This window comes from Callionymus lyra, chromosome 13 (genome assembly GCF_982586985.1).
Source record: "Callionymus lyra chromosome 13, fCalLyr1.hap1.1, whole genome shotgun sequence".
Classification (NCBI taxonomy): Eukaryota; Metazoa; Chordata; class Actinopteri; order Syngnathiformes; family Callionymidae; genus Callionymus; species Callionymus lyra.
This window is the reverse complement of record NC_141830.1, coordinates 21,904,626-21,927,080: the sequence shown is the minus strand read 5'-3', so window position 1 is coordinate 21,927,080 and position 22,455 is coordinate 21,904,626. Positions and strand designations below refer to the sequence as shown.

The window sequence follows — 22,455 nt, the reverse complement described above, 5'->3', positions numbered from 1 at the left end:
TTTAAAGAACAATCATTTATATCCAAAATATTGAAACAAATGTGATGAAAATCAAAATAGAAAATTCAATTTTTTTAGTATTCACTTTTTTAAATGTATCTATCATATTCTGATTTAACCTTTATAAATAAATAAATACATGTATTTTATATTTTCGTTTTTTCGAAACATAGTAACTTCATAGTAAGTATAAAAAAGTGTATTTCTGTGTCTTTATTTACAGGCAAAAATCATGATTTTTTATAAAATACATTATATTAAAAAAAATAAAATATGTATATTTAAATAAAAACTTTTTTTCCTTCTCAATTCAACCCCAATAAAGTTTCAAAATGTCATCGTAAAAAGCTAACTACACAAGAAGATATACAAATAGCAATTGTGTAGTAACACTAATAATAAAAACAGTTAAATGATTAAAATGAAAAAAAAAAGATCTGTTTATTTTTTTCCAAACTGTAAAAATATTAACTTAACTACCATTTTGTTGAAGAGTATAAATTAGGATCATCTATATCATTTGTGAAAACCACTCTGTGGTGAACACAGAGTGGATAGATTTGTTTACTTTAATTGAGCATTTAATCCAATTTAAGTTAAGTTTGTAACTTATATGTTTTTGCTCCGACATCAGAGTGTTCCACCCTGGCTGCACTCTCTTCTTCACCTCCCTTTATCTCCGTATAGGTAATCTATATACTCGATAACACTGTTGTGTACTACGTTAGCAACAACTCCACAACTTTGTTGTCAAACCCACAAATGATGCATTCAGGGACCCAGATCCATCACTCTACATAGTGTTGCTTTAACTCTCCTTCATCGCTGACACTAGCATTGGTGCACCACGAAGATTTAAAGTTCTGATGAGGTAAGAGGAAAATACATACTTATCGCTGTTGGGGAGTAAAAGAGACAAAAAAAAATGGTCATACTGTCGTCAAAAACTTGATTGACATGATTTAAGATTCATTGGGACTGAACGAGTGATTCAGTTTTTAAAGGTGTGAGATGTTCAGGGGGGTCGTCTTACTGTTTTTCTCCGGGTCCTGGATCAGCTGGTTGGCAGCGTTGACCGTGTCCTCCAGGTCACTGCAGTTTTTCTGGATGCCGCCAAGTTGCAGGTTCAAATAAGCCAGGCGCTCCAGGACATCTATCGCCGTGCTGTTAGCATCGGCCGCTGTCGACTTGATGCCTGTGAGCTTGGCGGCGGTGTCTGGAAGACACGGTTACTGTCAATCATTATATTCAATCTGATGTCAGACAGGATCTGGAACTACCAGCTATGTGAAAAATACTTTATTGGACATTGAAAACATACACTAAATGTATTATTTAAAAATAAAATGCAATTTAGAGTACATTTAAAATCAGTTCATTTGTTTTCACATCAATTGTACATTTGAAAATCCTGGTTTTTCTGGATATCACAGTATTATCAGTAAATAATTCATATATAAAGGACATTTTTACATACAATAGGAATTGAGAAAATAAAGCAATTAATCATTTATGTATATATTTTTTAAAATATATTATCAAAAAAAGGTGGGCCAAGTTGATATATTATTATTATTGATAGTCTTGTAGAAAAACTGCAGTTTAACGTGTGTTTAAAGTCAATCAATCATTGCTGACATGAGTCAGGTCGAGTTCACAAGAGCACCTCTCACACAACACACATACATCGGTCCGAGCTCACACAAACACACACTACGTGGACACACACACAGGTCGAGCCAGCGCACGTCGTACCGTTGGGGATGGAGCCGAGCGTGGCCAGGGTTCCGTTGACGGCTCTGAGCAGGTCTTTGGTTTTGTCTCGGGCGGCTTTAGCTCGGTCCTTCAGTCCTGAGACGCTGTCTGAGTTCTCTGAGGACACACAGAGCTGACGGTCAATCATCTGTTCTCGTGTCAACACTTCCAACAACACCTGAGCTAAGTGTGATCTACACGTCGCCCTCATGAGGTGAATATTGAAGAACCTTTAATCTTGACTCTGTGTTTAGGTGTCGATTCTATATCCTGGTATTTTCAGATTGATCCTTAATTAAGAGTTTACGGCTAAATCTTTACCATCAACCGACTCTTCCTAGTTTGCAGTTGTTAAACCTGGTCACAAATTTGAGAGACACATATCCACTCATGATCAAGTCTGTTGGGACGTCTCAAGGAATGTTTCAACAGACTACATAGGACTCGGGCGGTTAAATTAAATGTCTCACTTTCTATACCGAGTTTGTTGTGAGGGTCCATGAGGCAAAACGGAAGAGAAAGAATATGCTATTTGAAAACCTTGCGTAACAATCAACATGACAAAATAGAAAAAAGATAATTTTTTTGTATATTGTTTAGTTGTTTACATTTTATTTAAATAATCTTAAACATAATCATGACAAAAACATAGGATATTAAAATAACTATTTCTTAACTCAGAGGGATAAGAATTTCCCTATACAGCAGAAGGCACTGAGTCTGGTTCTGCTTAAGGTTACTGCTTGTTATAAGAAAATTGTTTTCCTTGCCACTGTGGCTCATTGTGTGAATTCAATAATTTCTTTATTTAAAGATAGCTGGTTTTCTTTTATTTAAATTGAATTAAATAAATGGTTTATTAGCAGGTCCATTTTTTTTTTTTTTTTTTTATTGAAAATCAAACATTTATAAAGTAAATGCATTTTAAACACAGATTTTGAAATTCAAATTTAAATAATTCAAGAATTAATGTTCACTTTTTTTTCAATTAATATTATTATTAATTATTATCCTTTTAAATTAGATCTAAAAAAAATATTTGTAACAGTTTCAACACATTTCCAATTTCCATTCCAAATCCAACAAATCAAATTTTCTTAAACAAACCTTTCCATATAAACATGAATCATTTATCAACAGAATTTCAGAACGGAAGTATTTTTTGAAAGAAGTGAAATAAAGTGAAGATTGACCTTTGACATCCTTCTGAAGTCGCACGGCCTGGTTGAGCAGACTGACGCTCTTCTGGAGAGCTGCTTGAGCTTCTTCGTTCACTGGAACATCTGGACCTAAAGCCTGGACCAGAAAACACACAACATGACGCTGTCCATCTCATCTTCTCTCTCACTCCCCTGCTTTTATCACGCAGAACAAAACCAAAAAATGGAAGGAGACGATGTGAGGGATTAAGAAGGACAGATGATGGAGCAGCTCAGGGATGGAAGATGAGGAGAAAGAAAAGCAGGTGTGTGTGGTCGTGATAAACATGGAGCTGCTTTCATGTGGAAAGCTCGACTAATGGAGACGACGAGCTTACACTCAGAGACGCTGGTTCTGGTAGTGTGTGTGTGTGTGTGTGTGTGTGTGTGTGTGTGTGTGTGTGTGTGTGCATGTGTGGAGTGGGTCATCTTGACATGATGAAGACTTCACCATGTACTTTTCCACACTGGACACAAGAGGCTGCTGGTCACTGGACAAGTTAATGTTTCATCCAGAGGTCAGATTCACACTTGACCGTCAGAAATAACAACCCTCAGAGCAAACGTTTGATTGACAGCTGTGTGTCAATAAATGGTTGAATGGTTCAGTTTAAGATTTTACAATATATCTTTTTAATTTAATTCAATAATTCCTTTATTTAAAATAGCTTTTTAAAATTTTATTCAAATTGAATTAAATACTTTGTTAATTAAAAGGTTGTTTTTAAAAATAAATTAATTAAAAATTCAAATATTTAGAAAATAAAAGCATTTTAAACAGTTTGATATTTAGATTTAAATCATTAAAGAATAAATGTTCTATTTTTAAAATTAAATATAAAAATGTTTTTACAAGTTTCAACACATCATTTATATTCTAAATCCAATAAATAAAAGTTTCTTAAACAAACCACGTAAAAATTTGTATTTAATTAAATAAATTAAATCAATGAAAATAACATTTGCGGTTAATATAGAAATGATAGAATTTAATTATTTAAAATGAAATCCAATTAAATGTTAAAGTCAACTATTGACTATGGAAGTAAATCACTGATCAAAATATTGATTGGTTTAATTTAACATGACAATTTCTTTTTCTTTTTTAAACATTAAAAAAAATGTAATAACTAAATAAAATCAGTGGTGCTGTAAATGTAATTATATATATTATTTAAAAATATGTAATTTAGATCTTTTTTTTTTTTTAAATCAGAATATCAAACTGAGTGAAAAAAGTATGAAATTTGATAACTTGTTAAACTTAATAACAAAAATAAAAATTTTTTTTTGAGGATATTGAGTGTGCTTAAAAGACACCTGTCACTCACCAGCGACAGAGCTTCTGACGCCCTCTGCTTTGCCAGTTTGGCTTCTTTCTCTGCCTCGTCCACGTTGACCTTGATGTTGGTGTAGGCTTTGAAGGCTGCTGTGGCGTTGAAGGACAGGTTCTTGGCCTCGGCCAGGATTCTGGGGGAGCAGCAGGAGAGCATGTGTCATGGATGACGAGGCACAGATGGAACACGTGGAGGAACCCATGCTGAGGTGACTACCCGTCCAAGATGGCGGCCGATTCGTTCAGCTGTTTGGCGTGTTCCTCCGCGTCGAACACGCGATTGGCCACACGGCCGTCGCTCAAGCCGTCGCTCAGGACTCGCACCCTGTTGTCGAGTTGGTCGTGAAGAGGAGAAAGTTCTTTTCCCATCATCTCCAAATCCTGTACAGAAGAACTTGAATTAAAGGAATAGTTGCTCAAAACATTTTCAAGTATTTAAGGACATTTTTTCTTACTTCGATCTCCTTGTTTATGGCATCAGAGAGTTGATTGGCCTCCTCAAGATGCTCTTCACCTTCACCGAGGACCTTCTGAGTGTCCTGTGTCAGCCCGGTCACTGCGGCGTGCTTCCTCTGAGACACACATTCATGTCAGAACACCTTCACGACGGTGTTGTGAACAAACAAAGACGTTGTTTGTTGTGAAAATTAAATGAATCAAATGAAATGAATAATTCTGATCCTCGCCTCCATCGACTCTTTAATCTCGTGGGAAACGGTGTGACAGTCGTAAATGTGCAAAACAGTCCATAAAAAGAGCTCCGCTTTAAATTAAAAAACTCCAATTTCTAGAGTCGAGATTCCAGAAAACACTGTCATCAAAGTGTTTTCATGCCAAACAGGTTTTTTTTCAGCGACCGAGGACCATAAAAGCAGGAATTAGCAAGTTGATTAAAAATGTTCTGAGCTGAGTCTAACCCCAATCTGGAGGTCGTAGAAGCAGACAAACATCGGGTGAAATGCGAGCCGAGGACGAAGACGTTTTACGGCTCTGGTGGGAAATGATTTCTGCTCTGTCGGCATTTTACGATCCACGATTCATTACGTGCAGAGGAAAAAACATTCAACTTCCCCGAATGTAACGATAAACTTCTGCAGATTTTATATTTTTGAAACCTCTGGGTCAAGAAGGCGAAGATCCAGATTTAGCTCAACTATATTTACATCATAATAAATACAACGTTAACATGAAACTGCAATATTTGTTAAGTTTTAAATAACAACACTCAAAGATAAGTGTTGAATAATTACACATTTCACCTTAAAAATACATGAATAAACATGGAATTATATGGATATTTTTTTTAATTTTTTAGGAAATTCAAATGTAAGTTTAAGTGGATGGATTGTACCTGCAGGCTGGTGAGGTTGGCCTTGTTCTGGCCGGCCATGGCTTCGGTCTGTCGCGTCTGGCCCTGAGCAGAGTACAGTAGATCCTGAGCCTCCTGGAGTTTGGACTCGTGGTCCGACAGCTTCCCCTTGATCTTGAGGGAGAAGAACCAAACGGTTTAGATGCTCACGATACCTCGGGCGCCCGTCGCCTCACGAAGCCGGTTCTACCTCCGTCTTCAGCTCCTCCGTGGCCTGGTGAGGATCTCCGAACATCCGCTTCACCTTCACGTACAACTCCTCGGCCAGACTGTGTGAGCAGAGAAGTAAGAGGCGTGGTTCTATTATTCTTGATCCACGGTTTGGTTCGTCACATCTAATCATCCAATACGCTCTTTTTTTAACAGATTTCGTTTTCTATGTTTTATTAATCAGCTCTAAAAACCACAAACGATTCTAGTAAACCTCATATTTGAAAAGAAAGTTAATAATGTTCGAACGTAACGTGGGAGTTTCAACAACAAAATACACAATTGTGTCAAAGAAAATGTCAAAAATAATGTTGAAAACTAAAGGATTCTCGAGGATAATGCATCGTTATATGAACTTCATGTGTTGCTTGATTAGATCCCAGTGACTAGGGATGAGCAGCAGTGGACACCCTGGAAAGCTCTTCATTACAGGAGCAGGGGGCATCCAAATGGTCTTGGAAGAGTTTTCTCACTCAAAGATACAAAACGAAAATGTCTACACAAACTCGAGGGAAAAGGGTTTCAGTAAGAATTTTTATCGGCACATAGAAATTTTCATTTGACTTCAAAATCTAGTATGTTGTAGAAAAAGTGAATTGTTTTACAATTTCAAACAAATATTTAGATTCTAAATCTACTTAAGGGAATTTGGACATTTGTTCTAGAGGAAACTTGAAATTGAAATGTTCATTTTATCAAAACATAGTTTTTTTTTCAATTTTTGGAATAATTTAATCGTGTAATGTATAATTAAATATATAAATTTGTTTTATTGAATCTTTTAATTTAATCATACGAATATTGAAAGTTTGATTTTATTTTTTTCATAAATATTTCAAAAGTGGACAATTCATTTTTTTACACATTAAGTTCTATAATTTAATTCAAATTATTCAAAACCAAACTTTCTTAATTCAATACCTTTTAATTCACATGCATTTAAATTCAACATTTCTAAATTCATTGCCTTTTAAATTCTGAAAGACTGAAAATGTTGGTGCTGCCGGACAACAGCAGTCGAGTATCGTACTTTCAGCCAATCACGCGACCCTCAGACGATCAGGTGATATGTATATATTGATAAAAAATATAATTTGTAAAAAGGTACAACATTAAAGTCCATTCAATTGACTTCCCATAGAGTGACAGGAAGAGAAAACACAGAGGTTTCGATCCAACTGGACTTGAACCTGCAACCTTTCTCTTGCGAGGCTTCAGAACTTCTCCCCCTGACGCTGGTACTTTTTAGACAGACGTGTTCGTGTTTGACAAGTCCGACTCAAGAGAGTTGAATATGATTCACGGTTGTACTTCTGATCACATATTTATCTCCAGAATTATTTAAAAATCATCCTCTTTGTTCGTCACGGCTTCGTTTCCAACGAGCTGACGTCCTTGACTCGCACACCAGAGACGCTTCTAATGAAGTCGACGGGGACGACAAGAGCAGGACACGAGGTTGTTTACACATCACTTCCGATTTTGGTTTATACTAAGAAATATCACGACCGCCGACCATTCAACTTGATCACCTTCGGGTACTGACCACTGCCAAGTGTACACAGGCAAAAACAAGAACAGGTGTTCTTACGCCATCTCCTCGTCAGCCACGCCCTTCTTCCCGCCCAGCTGCCGCCTCCTCATCTCCTCCATCATGGCCTGGATCTCCACTTTCATCTGGTTTAGGCTCTTCTCTGGAGCGCCATCCTTCCGGGAGAGGGTCCGGTTCAACTCTCTGGCCTTGAGCTGGAGATCTGGACACAATCAACACACTCGATAAAACCTTTAGTTCTGAAGATTCAGTGATGACCTAGAAAGTTTTTTTTTTTTTATTGAAACCTCTTGATTATCATTTAAAAATATATATTTATTTATTAGCAATAACTTGAAACATAGTCCTTTTTACCAGCATCAAATGTAACACTAGAAGTCCCAGAGAAGAGCCATTTGGCTTTTTGGTCTAGAAAGCCCAGGAAAGAGCCGATTGGTTGATTGGACACTTTTTTGAGTATTGTTTTGATTGTTTAAGCGCTTTGTGACCCTGGTCTGGAAAAGCGCTATATAAATAAATATTACTTACTTACTTACTTACTTACATGTTGTTATGTAAACAATGCGATCATTGTCGCTCCACAGGAGGGAACATGGTGAGGACAGCAGTGGGGGAGCTCTCTTCTTTGGTTGAGGAGCAGTATGTATATATATATATATATATATATATATATATATATATATAAATATATATATATATATATATATATATATATATATTGTTCATATATTAATACTTAGTTTTCTGATTAACAGTTTCTAAAACTTTCTTAACAAGATGGTTTGAAATCCAGAAAAAAAAACATGTTTTTTTTGTGAATTATCACTTTGGTTTGATCAAACACAAACAGGAAGGAGAATAAAACAGGTTTCTACTGTGACACTGATGTAGAGTGAAGATGTGCCGATGTAAACACCGACATGTTGTGCGACTGGATCACACGAACGACTCTGTGCGTGACAGACGTGATTCCAAACGGCACTAAAAGATCACAATCTCAGCCAAAAACACAATTTTCCTTGATACCGAAGCCCCTAATGAGGAGTGAGGATTTGTTTACCCGAGTGAACGACACACGCGTCAGTGTGTGTGTGTGTGTGTCTGTGTGAGTCTTTCATCGGGAGCCAGATAAGATTAAAGCAAGTTAAAACTTTAACGGTGTGTGTAGATGTTTGAAGGTGTGTGTGTGTGGGTGGTCGGACGCGTGCGTTTGCGGTGCCTCCTCTCATTGGAAATGTAAACTTGATATGATTAGAGCCGAGACAGAACCAAAGCCATCACACTAATGAACAGCTGTAGTGCATGTGTGTGTGTGTGTGTTTGTGTGTGTCACACAGCCGTGTAATTACATAGTCGGATTTAAAAGCCAATTAAGCACTTAAAACGTGGATGGAATCGTATTACGGTATCTGGCAAACATGAGCACGCAGAGGAACGTGTGTACAGTACGTGTGTGTGTGTGTGTGTGTGTGTGTTCTTGTGTGTGTGAGACAGGCAGTTATGAGCACATTTCCACTGGTGTTTTTGAGTCCGGTGTGTAATCAAGTGTGTGTTTGTGATGGCAACTAATTAAGTCTCTAATTGCCACTCTCAATCATAGTTGGGAACTGCACACACTTAGAACACACACTTAGAACACACACACACGCACGAACGCGCGCACACACGCACGCACGCACACACACACACACACACACGTACGCGCCGTCATCAGAGGGAGCTCGCAGCCACAACACAAATTTTCATGAGTCCTAAAGTGTTTCCAGCAACTTATTTTCCAACTTTTCTGAGAAAAACGTCTGATTTAATAATTGATCACTTTTATTTTAGAGGAAGTACAACGAGTGACGACTGTCTTCATGGCAACCAGACTCTTGTCAACTTCTTTCGTTCCACACCAGATTGCCAGTTTGAAACGACGTGCCTTAAAATGTCATACTCATCGTCCCTCTGATGTCATTGGAAGATAAAGGGATTTGATCCCATGGATAACCAGCATTCCTCTCAGAGTTCCTGCTGGATGGTACAACTTTTCATCTGCAGAAAACCTCTGTCCAACAGGTGAATATGGGATCATGGACTATGGCTCGGGGGCCGAATGTGGCCCTTTGACTGACTTTATGTGGCCCCCGTTAAAGGGCGGCATTAAATGCAGTCTGATAATTTTATCTTTTTTCCAGTGATTCAACTTCAACAGCACACTTTAATTTTAATATGGATCAAATATTATTTGTACATTTGGTAGAAATTAGGAGTGATACACTTAAATATCACAATATTTCTTGTAAGGATTCGACAACGACGTATCTAGTGTGTTGATTTTTTGCCTTCAAATCTTTTCTTTTCATTGTCTATATTTCAACAATTTAAATTCTACAATTAACGCGTAAATATTCACAGTCTTTGTTAATTTTTGTGTTGCTCTTAAACTTTTGGCCGCTAGATGGCAGCAGTCCTCCGCAGCTAAAGAAATAATAAAATACAGAAAGATTCCAGCGATGACTAAGGACGAGAGGATATAGTTTTTTTTTATTTTTTATAATTTTGTAACCATGGTTATGTTGTTGGTTTATAGTTCCATACATTAAAAGTGTAAAATGAAATAATTAGGTTTTTTATTTTTATTTACAATTAACATGAAAATTTTCCCAGTGTTTGTTTATTTTTGTGTCGCAATTGAACTTCCATCTGCTAGGGGGCAGCAGTTGACATCACAACTATAAAAACAATTCAAATCCTGGGATGTCCCGGTGATGACTGAGGACGAGAGGATACAGCAGCTTTTAAAGCTGTTGTTTGGAAATATTTTGGTTTGAAAACAAATGAAAGCAGTTACGACTTCGTCAAGAGTCATGTGGTCTGTAAATACTGTAACACCAGAGTCAAGTACTGGACAATACTACACATATATATTTGTTACTACAGTATTACTATACATTTTATTGTTGTCTCTGTATAATGATACGTATCATATCGACAGATTCTTTCCAACACACAACCCTAGTGATACAAGACACTGAATTCAACACATTTTATATTAAAATGTTGTCATTTTAAGCGCATCTTAAAAAAAAAAGTTTCATAAAAATAGCAAAAATGTGTTGTCACTAAACTGCCGGTCATAATCGCAGCACTTAAAGGGTTAATATCCTGGTGCGGAAGGTGACTCACAAGTAAAAAAATACTTTGTCGCACCATTGCGACTACTTCCGTCCCACATCTATATTTAATAAGTTACATTTCTCTCCTGCCGTACAATTATTCATTTCATTAGCTTCTCGCCACACAATCCACCTCTAATGCGATCATCCGAATTACCACGAGGAGGCTTAACACTTCATTTGCTACGATGCAATATCATCCTCCGAGCGGGAGCTGCAGACGCAGAAATGTGCGAGTCAGTTCCCTACCTGTGGCTCCCAGCAGCGTGTCCCTGATGAACTGCTCCAGGTCCTCGGCTCGCTTATGAATTCTGTCGGCGTCGTCTTCCACTTGTTCTCCGTCAGCAGACACCTTAGTGGCCTTCACACACACACACACACACACACACACACACACACACACACACACACACACACACACACACACACACACACACACACACGTTATGAAATAATAACCTTGTGTTGAATAAGTGAGCGTAGCTATTGACCGGTGTCAGAAAAAAAAGGCGGAGGAAATGACAGCACGACGACGGCTGCTCACGGCGTCTGTTTACTCTTTGTTCTCTCGACGCCACATATCTTCTCAAACCTTGATGAATTATTGACCGGGGGGAGAGAAAAAAAATAAGACGCAACATTGACAAAAGCGCAGGCGAGGACGAGGGGAGACCGAGGAATCCTTGACGGATGCTGGAAACACAGTTCCATAGACGCAGAGAGAAACAAATGGAGCAGGTCATTATTGTTGTTGTGTCCGACTGACGGCACACGTCGAGGTCACCGGGACGACGACCGACCTTTGCCTCCACACTTCGACAACAAACTTTCACTTCCAAACACGTTGTGAAGCAAACGATCCAGGTGGAAGTTTGATTTCCCAGCATGCTCGTCTCCACCCAGACGCCGGCACGAAGGAAGGGGGTCATAGGTCAGGTGAGGTAAGTCTTTACCCGACTGTGGAGTTGGTCCATCTCCACCACCAGTGATCCCAGGTTGGAGTCGGCCAGCTGCAGTAATCTCTCCGGGGCTTTCATGGGCGACAGTCTGTGCTGAGGGATTATAGGAGGAGATGTCAGACGTGATCGGACTCACGGTTCTTCAATCCTGGATGATGAAGACAAACAGCAGCAGGAAGGAAAGAAACAGAAGGTTCTCCTCTTACTTTAAGACCATTTATTGAATTGTTATGGTTCAATTATAAACTCGTTTTAAACAGAAATATTTTCATGGAAACATTTATTTAATTATATTTATATTGTTTAAGATAGAAATCTCTCTTAACTCTTGAACACATGATCTCTCATATGTGAGAAGATTCTAGGCGTTGATTTAACAACTTTACTCCAAACTTATATTGATTTTCAGTGTCTATTTTTTTTTAATGACACAAAAATGATGCTTAAAATGCATATTTACACATAAGTAACTCAACAAAAGTGTGCGTTACAGATTCAAAAAACGATATTCACATTTTATAAAGTTTTATTTTAGCAATATTTACCTTAAGCTTTGAAATTATGAATAATATAAATGTATTTAAGCCGCAGATTTTAGTTTAACCTTTTTTTTTTAACGGAATTTATTGGTAGCACCTTTGTTTTGAAATTGATTAGGAAGATACCTTGAGCGATGTCCATTATAAATACTACAACTTGTTTTCTCTTTTGAAATAAATCATGTTTTAGACCAAAAAGAGTGGAGTGAACCAAATAACAACCATCAACAGAGAGATTGTCTCTTATTTAACCAATTCAATGGCACTAACAAGCTGTTTCACAGTTTAAAGAACCAAACATGCCGGAGTTTTCCATCAGATCACGGAGTTAAACTTGAACTAATGAGGTCAAGACAAGCGTTGAGGAGGCTCAGGATTCTACCTTCAGCTCCTCCGTCATGTTCTCGTAGTGGTAGAGGATCTTGTAAGGGGGCGGCAGGGGGGTGGTGAGGGTGACGTCGGTGACGATGCGGTACAGACGGTCCATGTCGCTGATCAACAAGCCGGAGCACTCGTCGTCGCAGGCTGGAGGAAACAAAACAACATCCATCACGACCAGAGAAGAAGTTTTTGCTGTAAGATTTTCTGCTCAAAACAACACTTACAAACCATGACTCAGAAAAAAACTCATCTATATCCAGACAATATATATCCTTTAGAATATTGAATATTCAGTTGAAAGTTATCGTTTAAGTGTTGAAATGTTTTTAAAAATATTTTTAAACATTGAATTAATAATTGAATTTTATATTCTTTATATTAAAAGGTTGTTTGAATTCAATAATAAAAGACAACAAATTAAAAAAAGAAATGTAATTAAAAAAAGTGTAGAATATATTTTTCCTTCTTATTTATATTTGACATTTTTCACAATAGATTCAATTATTCAAAATAAAAATAAAAAAAACACATTTTCCCCATTTTTTATAAGGAAAATTAATAGGTCAACAATGAAATATAACAATAGCCAAATACGATATCAACAATTAATTAATACATTTAAATTTTTTAATTTTAAATAATGATATTAATCATTTTAATATTGAATACAATTATTTAAATAATAATAATATTTTTTTACCTGCAACTTGTTCAAACCTTTGATCTTTTATAATATATCAGAAAAGGTTTAGATAACCGAGCATCCCAGCATGCATTGCAGGACTATAAGATGAATGTGGCCCCTCAATGTGGTTCTACGTCTTCTGTGAAAGAAAAGTTTCATTTGGTCCAAATGTGCAGTGCATTATGGGTATAATATGGTCCAGAACTATATCAGTGGCTGGATGTGGCTCCGCTCTCAGAGTCGTGACCAGAGATGAGTCGCGAGGATGTCGACGATCCCTGGAACTGATCCACTCGCCAGGAGAGGCTTCATGCGTGAGTCGGCGTTAGATCCAGCACAGAAACACAAGTGCGTCTCTCGCACGCACACACACGCACACACACACACACGCACACACGCACACACACACACACACACACACACACACACACACACACTCTGATTTATGGAGAAGATTCAAACTCCTGACGGGGAAATCAAAGTGAAATGGAACAAATTCACTTTCTAGTCGATCCATCTCTGACACAGACACTTGTGTGCAGCTCTTCTCTAGATGAAAACCCTTCACTGCTCCAGGACCTCCACCTTAAAACTGAAGTTTATCGTCTCTGTCCGGAGGGGTCCGGCACAAAGGGGCCACGGAGTCGGGTCAGAGCCTCGCGGGAGAGTTCGGACCAGAAATCTCTAGGAATTTATTTTCTCAGCGTTTGGCCGGTAGTTTACCTGGTCGTTGATCGTCCGAGGAGCGAATGTTGAGAAGACGTGATGTTTAGACGTGATGTTCACGAGGACAAGAGTTGGTTTTGACTCAATGGTCGTATCATTGAGAACAAAGTCTCGACTTGCTTCGAAAGAACCTGAAGTAAATCTGTGTTAAGGCCACAATAGATTGACTACGTTTATTTCCAGATGACGTGCATTTAAAGTCCTGCCACGGTTGCTCTGGTTTCCATGGAAACCCTAAAATAAGCCTCTTGTTTGAAATCAACCGAGATTTTCTATAGAATCACTTTAAGTTCACCAATATTAATCACCTATAGAATCTTTGTTCAACTTCTGAACTCTGAGGTGAAAAAAATGAACTGGCTTTTGTACACATCATGAACAAAACACGGTTAAAATGCAAAAAACAACAAAAAAAAACATGTTAAAGTTGCAGCAACAAGGTTTGCAACGATGTCTCAGCTCAACAGCAATACATTTATAGCAAAATCATCACATTTATAGCAAAATCATGACATTTATCAGAGGAAACATTTCATGAAAACCTGAAGAAATAAATATTTAAAAAACACACTTTTTTAATAATAATTTAAAAGAAAAAACACATCCTGTATGCAACTAAAGCAATGTCATGAGTATTGACTTAAATAAATACCATTATATTTATAATAATATATTTATTAATTTATAATATATAATATCATAAAATAATAGGCCTTTTATAATAAAAATGTGAAAGGTATGATTTAAACTATTGTTTTGTTTTGTTTTTACATTATTAAGTCGAAAATTAAATCCTGTATTTTTTTAAATTAATTGTATTCAACAATTTCTATGTTGAAAGGTTAAATGTGATGTTATTGAATACTTTAATTAAATACATAAAAGGAAACAAACAAACAAACAAACAAAAAACATTTTCGAATTGTTGGAATAAAAATATAAAACAGATTTTTTCTATCAGTTTTTCCACATTTTTAAAAATTTGAAAATGTATAAATTCAATGAAAATTATTTAATTAAATTATTCAACAAAGTATTAAAGTTTGTTTTTTTTAAGCATTGAGTTAGTATTTTTGATAATTTAATTAAATTATTTTTATATGAAAGGGTTAATTTGTTTTTATTGAATAGCTTAATTTAATAAATAAAACGACATTGAAATTAGAAAACGCATTTTTGAATAATTGGAATTAGAATTACAAAAACAAATGTGTTTGTGGTATCCCTTGTGTTGTCTCTGAGTCAAGATGAAACTAGGTCACCTTGACACACAAACGCATTCATTTTATTGCCTCTGGGTCAACTTGACCCTGAGATAACACAAGGGTGAATTCAATGAAAAAGGAAACAAATCTTAAATTTAGAAATTGCATTTTTGAATTATTTGAATTATTATCAAAATTAATTTTCTAATCTTAATGAAAATTAATTGAACTTGAATTACTTCTGTTATTATCAACAACTGTTACTGTCAACACACCAAACAACATGTGAAGGTGAGGCGTGTGTTAGTCTTACAGATGATCCCAGACGGTCCACACACATGCCTGTCCATGCACTGGTCACACGAGGTCCCCGTGACCCCGTCCCTGCACTGGCATTGACCCGTGACGGGGTCACACGGCGCCGGCCACGCCCCCCACACCGAACACTTACACTCCTCGCAGTGGCCGCCGGGCATCTGAGGGTTACCACGGTAACCAGTGGAGCACCTGCAATCCCAGGAACGACAAAGAAAAATGAAAAACTCCTCAATTCTAGGGTGTCTGGAGGTCACGGTGAGGGTCTGACCTCTCGCAGTGTTTGCCCTCGTATCCCTCCGGACAGGCCGTGCACCTGTAGTCGCTGAAGCCCTCGGCCACGCAGGTGGGACTGAAACTATGGAGAGACTTTGTTACTCAGACCTTGGACGGCAGGTGTGTGTGCTGCAGGTGGACGGAGCAGGTACTTGTTCTCCGGGTCGGTCAGGGGACAGGCACAGGGCTGGCAGTCGTCGTGGAAACCTCGGACCACACCGTAGAACCCGGGAGCACAACGCTCACATTGATCCCCCTCAGTGTTGTCTTGACAGTTCTGAACACACACAAAGATTGAATATACTTTGTTTTCTGTTTCTGTATTTTCTACTACTTATTCTGCTTCCATTATTACTAATTCTTCTACTAATACTACTTCTTCTTTTACTGCTTTTACTAATTATACTTATAATACTAATTATACTAACACTTTTAATACTACTTCTACAACTGCTCTTACTACTTATACTACTAATTATATTACTGATTTTACCGATTGTACTTATACTACTAATTCCACTTCTACTTACTTACTTCTACTTTTACTACTAATTATACTACTTCCTCTACTTCTTCTACTTATACAACTAATTCTAGTACTTCTTCTACTCCCATTATTACTAATTCTTCTACTTCCACTACTTCTTGTACTTATATTATTAATTATAATACTTGCTCCATTTCTTCTACTTATACTACGAATTCTACTACTTCTTCTACTTCTTGTACTTATATTACTAATTCTACTACTTCTTCTACTTCTTGTACTTATATTACTAATTCTACTACTTCTTCTACTTCTTCTACTTATACTACTAGTTGTAGTACTTCCTTTACTTCTTCTACTTATACTACTAATTCTACTACTTCCTCTACTTCTTCTACTTATACTACTAATTCTAGTACTTCTTCTACTCCCATTATTACTAATGCTTCTACTTCCACTACTTCTTCTACTAATACTCCTAATTATATTACTGCTTTTACTACTTATACTACTAGCTATACTACTTCTTCTACTTCTACTACTTTTTTTCTTCTTTTTCTCTTTCTTCTCCTTCTTTATATTCTTCTTTCTTTCTTCTTCTCAACCTTTTTCAGTTTATTTGAATATTTTCACATGAGTGTTTCTTCTTCATGCATCATTTCAACAGTTTCCACACATTTTTACTTTGAATACTAATTCAATACTTTCAATAATTTCAGTTCAGATTCAGCAGATTCAGCACTCACACTGCATTTTCTTGTGCAAATGCAATTCTTCTAGTTATTGTTATGTTAAGTGAAAACTAATACTTTGCTAATTTATTTTAACGCGGGGGAATGTTGAGAACCCCATCTATAGGTGATAACTACATTGTGTTTGGACAGTCTTTGGAGTCTGGGATGTTCCTTTGATCCTTCTCCATCATGATGAAGCTTTTATTTATTTTTACCTCCAGTGGGGGAAAAAAAGCTGCGATAATGAACTGGACTTTCTCTCCTCGTCCTGGTCCTTCTCCTCGCGTGATGAGCCCAGCGGGGGGGCTGACGGTCAATAGGTTCAATCTCACATCGGAAAGAGCTTAGTAAGCTTCCTCTTCCTCTGGAGTTGAGGAACAACTATTTGCTTTGGTTCACACGTTGATGTGACGAGAGCCAGGAGGGAAATCTGTCACATTAGTGACTCTTCCCTTCTTTTTAGCACCAATATGTGTCTGTGTCGTCTTAGTAAGTTTGCTACTCACTTCACTCATGGAGAGTGTGTGGTTCCAAATTTACAGAGATCAGCTTCAATCAAAACCGCTGAGTCGGTTATTAACCCTTTGTTGCCCGAACACCAAACACTGACCAGATTTATCACTTTTCCCTCGGTATATGTGTGATAAGAAACAAGATTGAAAGGGTGTAGGATCTTAACAAGGATGAATGACATGTTCTGAAAAAGTGGGTAGAAAGTGGCTGTGATGAGTTCACTGGGAGGGAGCCAGACAAAAAGAAGTAAGTAAGTAAGTAAGTCATTTTTATTTGTATAGCACTTTTCAAAAAGGCCTGGGGTGTTTAAAGAGCAAGATTTTTCAGTCAAACTATCATCAGTGAGCAGAGAAGCATATGGAGCACGGGTGCTCACCTCCAATGATGCAACACTAATAGACTCAGGGACTCATTAATTCCTCGTGCCATTAGATTGTTTAATTCTGAGTTTGGGGTTGGAGTGAAGTGAAAAGATAATTCTATTCTGTGTTAATCTTTGTAACCTTTTCTTTGTCATTTTTCTTTGATCCATTTTATTTTTATTTGCACTTTGTCATCCGTGCACTTTGTTCTTTTTATTGCAATTTGTTCTTGTTTTTATGAAACAATCGTCTGCTGTGAGCTGGAAAAACAATTTCTCGAAGGAGACCTCCAGAGGGATTAATGAAGTTCATCTATCGATCTGTCTAAAGTACATATTTGTTTGGTTATTCATGTCATTCTCGTTACTTTGTTATAAGTTGAAATATCCAGTTGTAGATTTTTTAGAGTTAAACAACTGCTATATATTAAAAATATAGCTTGAAAAACAAAAATCTCTCACTCATAGCGTATTTATTTAATACTACATCAGACACAAACGCACACTGTAGAAGTGTCGTCGTACAGTGTTTAACCCACATGTTTATTTTCCACACTCGAGGCAAGAGTTTCAATATTTACTTTGTCCTTGTTTTCTACATCTACCTTCGCTCTAATTTCCTCCCTCCCTCCCTCCCTCCCTCCTTCCTCCCTCCACCACTCCTGCTCGATTTCGCCTCCCAGTCATTTTGTTTCTTGGCGGCCATTTCCAACCTCTCGCTGCATAACGGCGTCATTAGCATTTAGCGGCGCCGCGACCTAAATTGAAAATGCTAAACGAGTTTGTTTCCGTGGTAATTAGCGGTAACGAGAAACACAGCGAGTTAATGGAAATGACTCGACTCGTTATAAGAGGCGACTTTGTGATTGAACTACTCATTTCCACAAACACAGCAAGCCCCCCCCCCTCCACAAAACCACCCCCGAGGGAATACTGCAAGGAGGGGCCCGTTGTTTGTGTTGACACGTGGTGATGCTTTTACTTGTGAGCAAACATTGTGTAGGTGTGTTATAATGTCACGCAAATGATGTACACTGCTCAGCCGTAACATTACGACCACCTGCGTGAGACTGGAAATATCTTCATTTTGTCTTTTCAGCTCTAAAACATTCATTTGGCTGTTTACAGCGCCCCCTGTCTGCCGCTATATGTTTCTTTTTTTAATATAATATATAATAGACTTTTGTTAGTTTTGCATTTATATAAATCTTGAATCCACTTTTAAATTAAAATGGTTGGGAAAGAAAAACAGATAAAAAAAGCTGATGATTTAACTCAAACGTTATGTTTCCAATTAAAATAATCATATAAAATAGGTTTTAAGCCATTGATGATTTTCCACTTGGTCCACATTACTCAACTAAATCCTAACCTAACCAGTGCAACTTCATTGAGTCGAGTAATGATTTGAACCGACTTATTTGACTGACAGTTACAAAAGCTATAGTTCACGACCCGAACATTGGAAAATAACAAAAAACAATAAAGCGCAGCTCGATCAGAACTAACATTTCAAAGCTCGGTGAATCAATAACTTGTAAAGTTTGCAGATAAACTGCTGGACTAACGAATGCAATTAATTTACTCCCTTGCTATCTTTAAATATAAACATATGGTGGCGCTAGTATTTCAAACCCTTTTCACCACAGTATAGTCACTATATTAAGTATGTGTTTATTCTTTTACACGATCTACAAATGTAATCCTTTTATGGAACAATGTGTATCAGCAGAACCTGCTCCATCAAAACACGGTTTTACTACTTCCTGAAATGTATTTGATGTATTCCTTTGTCTTCCTATTGATTTATAATCACCATTTTAACCTGATACTGCATCTTTATTTGATGGATTATTCTACATTTGTTTAAACCTGTCAAACTATAGTTATCGAGCAAGTAGGAACTAATGTGGAAAATCTGCTGACTCACATGTTTCAAATGTTGAATCTTTCTCTCCAAGGAGCAGTAAGTCCCTCATCATCACCATGTTTTCAACTTATTACTTTATAAAGTTGCTCTGAAATCTGAGCGAACGAGAGGTTACGAGAGTCCATTATGGCGTAATAATGGCTTCACTCCTCCAGCCAGCTGTAATCTCCTCCCGCTTTGTTTATACAACGAGTCCCTTGGAGGTGGAGACTTCCGGGATTGATGACGCACGGTGACAAACCTTGAGGTTTGACCAATCACAGCAGAGTGGGCGGGGTTTTGGGAAACGAGAGAGCTACAATAGAGATCTATTTAAGAGACACTTAAATTAACACTTTAGTTGTCATTTAAAGAAGAATACATTCATTTCCAGCGATCGAAAATAAGTGGAGCGTGACATGTGGGTGACATCAAGGAGGGGAAGGTAAGAGGGAGAGAAAAAAAAAAATGAGTGAGTCGTTAATTATCACAAGGCTAATTACAGAACCTGACATCCGTCCCAACAAACACACACAAGGACACACACACACCTGTCCAGACTCTCTCCAGAAGCAATCTGGCATATGGTTGCAGGAGGTTCTCTAGAGGCAGCTGACTGCCCCTCTGCACACACACACACACACACACACACACACACACACACACTCACCTGGCATATGGATGTGTCGGGGTCACAGGTGGACGAGTGCCCACTGCACTGGCACTGGACGCAGCTGCCCATGCCAGCGGCGCTGGGCACCGCAGACGCCGGAGCAGATGACAAGGCGCCGCTGCGAAGTCTGTAGTAACCTGCAGCACACTCCTGCACGAGCACATGCAGGACAGCAGAAGATAAGCATCGCACAACAAAAAAAAAGAAAAAAAAAGAAACATCCTCATTTAACACAGACGTTTTCAAAAGTTCCCATGACATTGGTTGACCAGTGTTTGGTCCACACACACTTGTAATTAAAAGCTACTCCCTTCATCAAGTTTGGACACACACACACACACACACACACACACACACACACACACACACACACACACACACACACACACACACACACACACACACACACACACACACACACACACACACACACACACACACACACACACACACACACACACACACACACACACACACACACACACACACACACACACACACACACACACACACGCTCGCCCTCTCTTCCCTGTTCACTAATAATTAATGGAGTCCATTTAAAGAGCCATCTGTTCTCTCTGCTAGCGCTAAACGTCCGTTCAAAAAAAACTTTAACAACTACAGCAGCTACAAATAGAGCAGCCATCTGTCAGCCACGCCGCCGCCACACGGCCTGGAAACCTCAGACATGGCCGCCGCATCGCTCGCCGAAGCTTCAGCTCGGGTTCGAATGCTCGGGAAACTCCACACAGAATATTATTCCAGAGGGAATCTCGGAGGAAAGGAGTCCAAGTGGATCGTTTAAAGAAACAACTTTTTGTTTTTCTCCTTGTGACGAAGAATTGGTTCTACAAGGAGTCTCTCCTGGATGACAGAGCTTCTCAAATAATCTCTCATATGGAGTTCAGTCTCCCTCCAGAGGAACCAATTTGACAAGTATTGTCGTGGAAAACTCATGAACACACGTGAAATTAGAAATCCACTTGTTAACGAAGAGATTTGCCTTTTGGCTCAGCTCTTTCTTCACCACAAAAAAACCCAAGATGTATTATAAAGTTCATTCGATTGACAAAAACAAGCAGTAAAGGAGACACTTTCTGAGACTTGTTCACGGCGAGTAACACCTAGCATGAAGGCGTCACAGTGACTTGACACTCCGACTCGACTGTACATTGGAACTAAAAAAACGAGTGGAAGTTAAGTCGACGGCTGTAGGTTTTGCTTTGTGTCGGTGCGAAGGCTATAGTTTCCTGCTGTTCAAACAATAATTGGCGTTTCCATAGAAATTACATTTTTTCGCTGCAATTTACTCGGAAGACGACTACCGGTGTTCACACATGCGACACAAGATCTTCGGCTGCTTTACCCTTTTTGTTTTTTCCGTTCCATAGCCTCGTAGTCATGTGATTAATTACCAAAAAGAAAAGACGTAACAATCCACGAGGACTCAAACTTTAAAAAACCACAGAGTTTTTAATCTAAAATTGGTGAAGCGTTCCATCAGGACTTCAGGAAGGTTTTGAAGGATTTGTCAGTAAGTTGTATTTAGATGTGTTTTCATAAGTGAAAGCATGTCAGGGTTTGCACTGTATGTGTGCTTTTATATATAATTTATCAGAAAGTTGTGTTTCACTATATGTGCTTCTGCTTATATGGGGAAGTTAAACCTGGCAAAAGTGTTGAGCGACTCACGTCCAGTTGTTGAAAGAGATGGTTTGTACTCTCTCTTTTGTATTCTGTGTTCAACAAATCCACCAAAAAATAATCCACCCAGTCTGGTCATAATGATTCTCTCAGATGAGTGTGATTAGTAACTTGTAGTTAACATGTTCTGCCTGCAGGGCGCCCTCTAGTGGGCATTAAAATCAGCACATATCTAAGGCTGAATTAGTTTCAGACAGACTCAAAATGTGACTAAATAAATAAAGGGAACATGATTAAGGACACAAGATTCTACATGTATGTGTTAGACTTGCCTCACAGGAGAAACCAGAGTACCCGAGCGGACAGTCGCATTTCTCGATCTGACGGGCCTTCTCACTCTCGGTGGTGGCCCTCCCTTCTTCTGCAACGGTCAGACTGATCTCTGAAATACTGAGGAAACATAGAC

At 38.1% G+C, this 22,455-nt stretch overlaps 1 protein-coding gene across 3 annotated transcripts in view; it reads right to left on the bottom strand.

Annotated features, from left to right (window-relative positions):
* lama2 (laminin, alpha 2) overlaps window positions 1–22,455 on the bottom strand; it is a 158,828-nt gene that overhangs the window by 27,536 nt on the left and 108,837 nt on the right. For 2 of the 3 annotated variants that reach the window (XM_087804982.1, XM_087804983.1), the window contains exons 31-47: window positions 22,322–22,439; window positions 20,343–20,495; window positions 15,821–15,945; window positions 15,664–15,750; window positions 15,391–15,584; window positions 12,463–12,605; window positions 11,536–11,634; window positions 10,832–10,943; window positions 7,461–7,623; window positions 5,850–5,928; window positions 5,642–5,773; window positions 4,746–4,862; window positions 4,508–4,671; window positions 4,286–4,424; window positions 2,949–3,051; window positions 1,756–1,872; window positions 1,034–1,216 (exon numbers count right to left, since the gene is read on the bottom strand). In XM_087804982.1, coding sequence (XP_087661108.1) covers window positions 1,034–1,216; window positions 1,756–1,872; window positions 2,949–3,051; window positions 4,286–4,424; window positions 4,508–4,671; window positions 4,746–4,862; window positions 5,642–5,773; window positions 5,850–5,928; window positions 7,461–7,623; window positions 10,832–10,943; window positions 11,536–11,634; window positions 12,463–12,605; window positions 15,391–15,584; window positions 15,664–15,750; window positions 15,821–15,945; window positions 20,343–20,495; window positions 22,322–22,439 — 2,228 coding nt within the window. The remainder of the gene's footprint in view (window positions 1–1,033; window positions 1,217–1,755; window positions 1,873–2,948; window positions 3,052–4,285; window positions 4,425–4,507; window positions 4,672–4,745; window positions 4,863–5,641; window positions 5,774–5,849; window positions 5,929–7,460; window positions 7,624–10,831; window positions 10,944–11,535; window positions 11,635–12,462; window positions 12,606–15,390; window positions 15,585–15,663; window positions 15,751–15,820; window positions 15,946–20,342; window positions 20,496–22,321; window positions 22,440–22,455) is intronic. The other variant, XM_087804981.1, reaches the window with a different exon arrangement.